Here is a 9,409-nt window from a genome sequence, read left to right as displayed (position 1 = left end):
AGGAGAGCAGTGCAGAGGAGCGAGAGAGTGAGTTTATAGAAAGATTTAAAGAGAGAGAAAGAGAGAATGAAAAGAGTGTGTAGAATAAACAGATGAAAGGGGTAGTCTTGACTTTCCTTTTTGTAAATATCTACAGACTGTCAGGGTGAGGGTCTCTTCATCTATACACTAGCAGAAACACACATATTTGTATAAAAAGGAAAAATAAATAGCATGACCGAAGGAGATGGTGTAGAGTGTGTGTGTGTGTGTGTGTGTGTGTGTGTGTGTGTGTGTGTGTGTGTGTGTGTGTGTGTGTGTGTGTGTGTGTGTACGTGTGTGTATGCGCATGCCCCTAGTTTGTGTGCGCTGTGCTCAGGGTTTGTGGAGTGTAGGGTTAAAGGATTGTGTGAACTGCGGTGAACAGGGCGTGTGTGTCAGCAGTGAGTGAGGCTATGCGTGTGTGTGAATAATGTGAGAGGAAGTGTGTGTGTGGGATGGGGCAGTGTGTGTTAGGGTGTGTTCAGGGTTGTTGGATTTTGAGGGCATCGGCCAGCCAGGATGGGCCCATTCACTCATGGACCAGAGCAGCAAACTCTGAGGAGAGAGAGAGAGATTGCGAGAGCATTAGACAGAGAGAGGGAGCAACAGGAATAGACAGATTAGCATCTCCATTAGAGACTCCATTGCTGTTCAACTTGTGATGGCATCCTCTAGTGCAGTGGTCAGTTTATGACAACAGAGATGACAGTTGTTTTTGGGTGGTGGACCTCTCCAGCTGATGTGTCACAGCTTAGCAATGCCACTGTGCCTGATACAATGTCACTGCTGTGCAAGTAATATCTGGTCGACATTCAAACTGACCAGTGATGAATGGTGTTGAGGATAGCTGATAAACACATGACTACAGTTGGGCTACAATCTCTAATTGTACACCAATACAAATAGGACATATAGGTTATGTGTCCCTGATAAAGTGGCCAGTGAGGGAAAGTACATTTGAGCTATTCTGCTCTTATTCAAGACCACCACAGTGGAGGAAAGAAAATAAGAGACCAAACTGGCATGATTCTCCAATTATGCAGCATTCTGAATCTAAAGGGGAATTCCAATTATTTTCCAAAATTTGCACATATTTCAAGTGTTCAGATGTATTCAGGGTAAAATGACATCAAGCTAGCAGGTGTAAATCTGCCCTGATGTAAAATACACAAAGACAAATTGAATTGTTGATGATACAGGCCAGGCTGTGATGTCCGCAGCACAAATATAACTTAATCTAACTTTAACTGCTATCCAAAATGAAGAGATGTAGATAATGGTAATTGATCATTTTTTGAAGGGGTTATTTTTTCCGTATAACAACCTGTATTAACTTCTAAGTTTTATCACAAAGCTATTGTAAATCAACAAACAACTCCAAAAGGTAGCTTTCAGAGACATTAAATGTTTTCAACGTCTAGTTCCTATCACCACTTTGATCAATTCTGACTTTAGAACAGAGCATTTCTCAACAAACCACTCTGAATGACTTTGTTTACCTCCATGATTTAGTTATGCACAAATCTTGAGAGGTTGGTGGGATTCCCCTTAAACAACCAACAGGCCAAAGTCTCTCGTACAATTTTTCGCTATTCTGCTCTTCTCTTGTCTCTTTTTTTGGTGGTATGTATGTCTCACCGTCCACTCCAATCTTGCCATCTCCATCTTTATCAGCTGCCTGTAGGAAGGCTTTGGTTTCCTTATCAGTCAGGTCTCTTCCATCAGTCGCGAAACCCTTCAGCACGAACCTGCACACACGTGACACACGTTTTAAGGGTTTGAACAGACTTGACAGAATGAATGTTTTCAAAATACTAAAGACATTTTGATTTGAAGGCTTAGACTTAAATGCCTGACATTTGCTTCTAAGACGAACACAAATGTTGAAATTTGAGCCTGTATATTTAAACATTTCTGAAAAAGAAAATCTCAACTTATGTGACTGTCTTCAAAGTATGTCAGAAAAAGCATCCTTAATGAACAGCTTGAGAGCTTGGAAAGCTGCATCATGAAAAACATGAAGGTACTTTGAAAAAATAAAACAATATATGTAGGAATATTCTACTAGTGAATTAAGCAACTTTAAGATGCACCCATTACTGACACAGGGGCTCAGCTGCATGTGCACAGCTTCCATAGAAAAACATTGCCAGTAGAATGGGACACTTTAGAGCAGCCACAATGACCCTAAAGTCATCAGGCTCAATGCCAAGCATGGGATAGAGGGTTATAAAGCTGCCCAGCATTGGGCTGTGGACCAGTGGAACTGCATTATCTGAACTGATGGAGGTCAATCCCATACCTCTGGGATGATTTGGAATGCCATTTGTGATTCAGAAGTAATCATCCAACATCAGTACCTGTACTCGTGGCTGAACACAATAAAATCTTCACAGCAATGTTCCAACATCTACAGCCTTCACGTCCTATTAATACTATTGATTTCAGAAGAAACGTTGGATGTGCAGGTGTCTACAAACCTTTGGACATTTAATATATAAGCGTTTATATATATATATATATATATATATATATATATATATATATATATATATATATATATATAAACACTTATATATTAAATGTCAGCATAGAATTCTATATGTGTTATTTCATAGCTGTGAAGTGTTATTCTAAAATGTCTATAATTAGTCTGTTTGTAAATAATGAGCCTCACTTAAGTTCCTCCTCCTCTATGAAGCCGCTGTTGTCAGCATCCAGGACATGGAACGCCTTCTTCACGTCATCAGCTGATTTTGCCTTCAGCCCCACTATCTCAAAAAACTTCTTGTGGTCAAATGAGTCAGCGGCTAAAACGAGAGTTAAATATTAGATGAGCAGGAGCGTTTACAACATTTAAAACTTAAAATCATCCACAACCAGAACATACAAGTTACATAAGAGACACTCCAAACAGACAAAATGTAACACACAAGATTTATAAAAAGAAGCACAGATTACAAACAGTTTACAGGCAGTTTGGGCTGGGGGGTGTGGCCAATCTACTTATATGAAGAATTTTCATATAAATAAACTCAGGTGCAACTCTGAAGTTAACACAGTGTGGTTCTTTTTGTGTAGATGCCCATTCCCAGCAGGTGGGAGGGAAAATGTTTGTAATTGATGCAATTGTAAAACATGGACATGTTTTTTTGGTGTATTTTGACTTTTCTGTCAAAAGTTTGACCTTTCTGTAAGTCAACATAATGATGTTTTGAAAAATTGATTATTTTGTGTAAAAAATAAAAAATTAGCATGTCAATATAATGAGCCATTACTTTCTAATAATTAGGGAAAGTCAAATTATTTTGAGATTATACACAGTGGTGTGTGTGGAGGGGGCAATCACACTGGGGGGCCTATGTTGACAAAGCCTCTAAAATCTTTACTGGGCTCTTTATACTGATTCTCACACAATTGCACACCCATAATGCACTCAACAACATACCTCACAACTTGCCTTCGATCAGTACCACACAGACCACTCAGTTTATCTATTTATCTTCCACTAAAAGCTTACAACTAAAGTGAACCAGGGTGAATGGGTAGAGGACATTCTAGACTCTTACAGCAATCAAAGATGAGTATGGCACACTAAGCAAATGCTGGTGTTTGTTTGTGTTTGTCCCCTCAGCGTACTCTGGCCTTTAGAGCATTAACTTCTTTGAGACATAACCATAAGGAGTAAACAAGCAAATTACATTGTCATTCACTTAAGGTAAATTTGTCTGGGGGCAACCTTTTTTGTAGTCATTTGGGCCCATAAGATCTTCATTACACCACTGATAAGTCAAAACTTTGAAACAGTAAGTTATAATTTTGTATTAATGATTAAAATTTTTGAAAGTCAAAGCCAACATTTTGTCTCTCAGTTACTGCATCACATCAAAGCTGAAAGTATGCCTCTGATTTACTTTCTCTTTGCAGTCGGCAGGTCTTTACATAATCCTGTCAGGTGATGTGACACTTCTAATGACTCCACTTCATGCTCTTTAGGCAGGACAAAGCAGAGGAATCAGCTTCACAAACACAGATGATGCCTAGTTCTGGACTAACGCTCACGATTAACTGTGATTCTCTGCAGGAAATCCACCTTAATCTGCCACAAAGCTTAATCTGTGTCTGAGAGAGTGGCCAACAGAGTGTAACCCAGCTTGCTGACCAGGTGGAAGTAATCTTTTCTTTACCTTTGAATGCATCCAGAGCTTTCTTAATGTCATCAGCGTTCAGAATGCTGCTCATTGCCATTTCTGCAGCTAGACAAAGAGAGAGAGACAGAGAGAGAGAGAGAGAGAGAGAGAGAGAGAGAGAGAGAGAATTATAATAATTAATCACAATTCATCTTGATACTTTATGTTGTTAATTGTCATCATTTGTATTTGTCTTGTTTACTCAAATTCGACCCTAAAAGCTGTGCATTTTATAATAATTTGTGGACAAATTAAGCTTCATCAGAATGTACTTTTCATTGTGTAAATGCTGAGTAAAAATTAACCTGAAGATGAATGCATTCTGATGTCTACAGAGTGAACAGTCTCCAATTTTCATCACTGCTATCACATCCAGTGATAGCAACAGTGACTGCATGTTCCAACCAATGAGTGTATATATCAAATTGTGGCCTCTCGCTCAAGTGGTTTGTGGATTCTTGTTATGGTGGAACCTCTCAAGGGGAACATATATCTTTACGTGTTGCTGTTACATTTGTGCACTCCATAGATCTCCCATTAGCACTGTGCTGTGTAGTCTGTTGAAGGCATTGCTACAAATTGCATTTGCTGTCTACAATGTACAATCATGGATTCTATCATAGCAACATACATTGGTGGTTTGAAGGATTGAGGTTTTTTAATAAGTGCTGTAAATAATTGTATGATAAATGTGATTAATGTGCTATTGACAAGTCAATAACATTTTAACACTGACAGCCAGGAAGACATGAATAAGGTAAAAGAAGTGACAAATGTATAAATAATAGACTGTGTAGAATTGGAATGGTTTGTATATGTAGTGTGAAGTGTGAGTGTATGTGTGTGTGTGTGTGTGTGTGTGTCTGTGTGTGTGATGTAGATTTAATGTGATGTGAGCTGAAACACAGTTCCTGAGTCAACAGGGATAAAGGGGGGGCATGTACTGCTTCTGACATACCAAACACACAAAACACACAAAACACACACACACACACACACACACACATAAGAAGCGCATTTGCATTCTATAATGTGTTACGCTACTACACTGATTTCAGGCCTCAGGCACTCTTCCTTTTCAGCTTGTGCATCACTTCCCTCCTGATGTGTAAAGATATGTAAAGGGTGTCCAGCCTCTAAACAGTTGCTTAGGAAAGCATGTCAATCATTTAAAGTATCTGAGCAGTAGGCTCAGATGCCTCTTTTTGCTTATAAAACACAATATAAAATGATGAGAAAAGAAATGCTTTTAAATGCATTAATGCAGTAAAAAATAACTACAATTTGTTTTATGAAATGTTATTGATATATCTTGGGAGTTAAAATATAAAAGGGAAGTCTTGCAATGCTCAACATGGCATCTGACTATGGAGAAAGTCCCACACTTCAGGAAAGAGAGCCAGTTAACTTGTTGATTTTGCCGTGTGTCGAGAAGCAGCAACAATATAGGCCACTGACGATGTGTCATCCTCAAATTGGCACCATGCTCTTATGTCCATGTAAGGAACTCTGGGAATTTCTCTATGTGAAGAATAAATGCAGTCCTCATCTAGAGTCACTTTTCATCACCTGCAAATTGTTCTACTCTCCTAGGGAGTTTTCTTCTTTCATTCTGGTCACTGTTTACATTCTGCAGGGCACATCCGGGTCATTCTGGTCACTGTTTACATTCTGCAGGGCACAGCAGTAACACACAGAAACTGCTGGCCAATCAGATAATGAAAGAAGAAAGAAAGAATCAGGACTCATTACTCATCATTCTGAGAGAATTTAACAGCACAAATCTCACTACAGAAATGGTCAAGTACAGACAGCACGTCACCTGTGCCATAAGAGAAGGGAACATTGTGGGTCATTGTTACGCCACTTTTAAAATGCCTATTGCATCATCATGAGCACAGCTCTCAGTCAGTCTGACCACAGTCTCAGTCACTTCATCCCGACATACAGGCAGAAACTCAAAACCAACAAGCCAGTCAAGAGGGGGACCAGTGGAGACATTGAAAAGCTACAGGGCTGCTTTGAATCCAAAAGCTGGACTGTTTTTGAAGAGGCAACAAAGAGCCTAAACGAATATACAGAGACGATAATGTCATACATCAAAAGATAGCAATAATTAATTGTGATTTTCAGCTGAACTCCTTGAAGAGAAAAAGATGCAGCATTCAGGAGTGTTGACAGAACTGTCTAAAAGGAGGCTAAATATAAGCTGGGGAAGGGGGTTAAAGCAGCAGGGTCCTTCAACTACAAGACAAGAAAGACTCCCTGTCTCCAGCTTACCAACGACCTGAAAGAATTCTACGGCAGGTTTTAATGCACAACAGACATTCTTCAGCCATTCTCTCTCAGTCATCCACCCTCCTCCCTCACCCTGGCTCTCTCACCTCTGCCCCCTGCTCATCTCACCATTAATGAGCAGGACATTAACATGCTTGTCAGCACACAGAAGGTGAGAAAAACCCCAGAGACCTAGTCTCCTCTCCTACCCTAAAGCACTTCTGTGACCAACTAGCACCTATTTTTTCCAACATCTTCAACAAATCCCTGAAACTCTGCTCTGTCTCCATATGCTTAAAATATCATTCACCATCATTCCAGTCCCCCAAAAATTAACATCACTGGACTAAATGACTACAAACCAATAGCCCTGAAGTATGTAGTCAACACCTGGTCCTAGCCCACCTGAAGACCATTATAAGACCCTCTACTGGATTCCATGTGAATCACATACAAAGCTAACAGGCCTGTTGATGCCACGGTCAACTCTGCCCTGCACTTCATGCTACAACATCTCATACAGTCTAGAGTTCTGTTTGTGGACTTCAGCTTGGCATAGGTCAAACTGTCCCAGCTGTCAATGCCAGGATGGATTTCCTGGCAAACACAAAACAGCAAGTGCGGCTCGGAAAACACGAGATCCCCAGACACTCAGTACTGCTTGTATGCTTTCACCCCTTCTCCTCAGTCTCTACACAAATGTCTGTGTCTCCAAAGAAACACCAAAAAAAAAACGGTGGTGGACTTCATGTGAACCTCCCCTCCCTACCAATGGTTTCCACTGTGGAGTTCCTGGGCACCACCATATCCAAGGATCTGGAGTGGGAGAGGAACACAGTCTCCATTGCCAAGAAAGCATAGCAAAAAATGTTCTTCCTGAGACAGCTGAAGAAATTCATCCTGCCACAGAGCCTGATGATAAAGTTCTACAGAACGATTACAGAGTCCATCCTCACATCATCCATAACCATCCAGTTTGGTCCCTTCATCTCACACGAATCAGTCAAACTCCAGCACATAATCAGGACACCGGAGGAGATCACTGGATGTAGCCTGCCAACACTTCAGGACATCTACAACAGCAGGGTGATGCAGCGTGCCGGCAAAATTACAGGTGTCCCCTCTCATCCTGTACACCACTTCTTCCAGACACTTCTTTCTGGTAGACGATTCAGGGCCATCAAAACCAGCACAGCCAGACATGCTAACAGCATTTTCCTGGAGCTGTAGCACTCATTAACCACAGTGGACACATTGCATTTTAAACTGAACCAAAAACCTCTTTACTGTATAACAGTATAACTCATCCTAGATAATAATTCTTATTTGCACTACTGTACATGTTAATTTTTACAAATGTCATTAAAGAGTTGACATATTAACATTGCTACATGTAAGCTAATGCTAATGTCATTCGACTGGCAGCTTCCTTCAAATGAATGTGCAAACCAGCACACTTTGCCAGTGTAGAAGCCCTGCAAGCTGACCTGTACACAGACTACACTGCTCAACATGATCAGACAGAAAATGATTTTTGCTTCATGTAAGGCTCTTGTGGTCATCCTTCAAGCAGCCTGACAAACCACAATGAGAAATGACTGGACAGTTCTACCAATCATGTGCACTTTATTAGTACAATGTAGTAAATTAGTGTTAATATTTTATTGTGTTTTTAATGTTAATTCTATGCAGTTTCAGCTTACTATTACTAATTATTCCCGGTAAGGATACTTGCCAGCTTTTTTTTTTACACATTCCACCTTAAATGGTGAAGCACTTACATTCTGCTGCCTGAGGCATTATAATCACTGTAGCACCATTTACAGTGGAATAGGAAATTTCTAACAAGAAGCTGGTGAATAAAAAGCTGACGTAGTTTTGATGCCGGTAGTATTTTTTGATCAGGTGTCTTGAGCTATCAAAATATCCTACCTAGAGGTTTTATCTATAGAACTATCTATCTACTGTAGCTTAGTGACATCATATTGATGCACAAAAGGATTAGCTTGTGTTAGCAATATTAGTATTATAATTCCTTGACAACTTCATGATTCAAAGGATCCAGTGATATACGGAAGAAAAATGTCCACAGGATGAAGCATATTGGGTTCTGAACATTTTCATTTACCCCAGGGCACAACACAGGTGAGTTTTTGAAAACCCTGTTCATTTTTTCCATAGAGATTTTAAGCTTAGATGTGGAACTCCAAATATAGGCATAAGAGAAAAGCCTCCCTTCGTTGTGAAGATCTGTGCAAGTGCAGTAGGGAGAACAACCTAAAAATCATGTTTTGTTGTGTGTTACTAAGCCCAGTGCTACACGCTATCTATAAAATCTTGTCAGATCTTACTGGTAAGTTCAAAGACGTTTTTTAAAAACAGAAATTTGACCTTGAGTTTTGAGCATTTTGGTCTCTAACGATTTAAAGAGATACAAATGCTGGCATCATAAAAAGGTATAGTCCACAACTCTCAGCCCCATCCCACCACACACACACACCAGGAATCATGAAAAGAGTGATCATACAAATTAGAAATAATAATAGAATAGAATAATAGAATAAAGCTGCGATTTTGGTGTTATATAGAACCCTTTTCAAGGATCTGTATAGAACCATCCATAGTACATTCTCCATCAATATGAAGAACTTTAACTCTTTAACTCTTCATGGTTCTACGTAGAACCATTTTCTTTATTAAAGAAGCTTTGAAAAAAATTGTTCACTGTGTCTGTTTTGCTACCCGCTATTCAAGTATTACATCTTGGAAAAGAGCCAAGCTGTCAGGTAAGGAAAATAATAAATAAACGCCTCATTTTTCTACATCTGAAAAATCTTTTTAGCACCCAACAGTGTAGGAGGAGATCATTTTCTTTCTCATTTTTCCTCTCTCACTTCTTACAATTAACTGCTTGAATGAAG

General features: G+C 39.6%; 1 protein-coding gene across 2 annotated transcripts in view; it reads right to left on the bottom strand.

Annotated features, from left to right (window-relative positions):
• Positions 1-240: 240 nt before the first annotated feature.
• Positions 241-9,409, bottom strand: part of pvalb6 (parvalbumin 6) — a 57,213-nt gene continuing 48,044 nt past the window's right edge. The window contains exons 2-5 of one of the 2 annotated variants that reach the window (XM_017684379.2): positions 4,209-4,277; positions 2,699-2,831; positions 1,660-1,769; positions 241-576 (exon numbers count right to left, since the gene is read on the bottom strand). In XM_017684379.2, coding sequence (XP_017539868.1) covers positions 551-576; positions 1,660-1,769; positions 2,699-2,831; positions 4,209-4,269 — 330 coding nt within the window. In that variant the 5' untranslated portion in view covers positions 4,270-4,277 and the 3' untranslated portion in view covers positions 241-550. The remainder of the gene's footprint in view (positions 577-1,659; positions 1,770-2,698; positions 2,832-4,208; positions 4,278-9,409) is intronic. The other variant, XM_017684389.2, reaches the window with a different exon arrangement.

This window comes from Pygocentrus nattereri, chromosome 14, assembly GCF_015220715.1.
Source record: "Pygocentrus nattereri isolate fPygNat1 chromosome 14, fPygNat1.pri, whole genome shotgun sequence".
Classification (NCBI taxonomy): Eukaryota; Metazoa; Chordata; class Actinopteri; order Characiformes; family Serrasalmidae; genus Pygocentrus; species Pygocentrus nattereri.
This window is presented reverse-complemented; position numbering and strand designations above follow the sequence as displayed.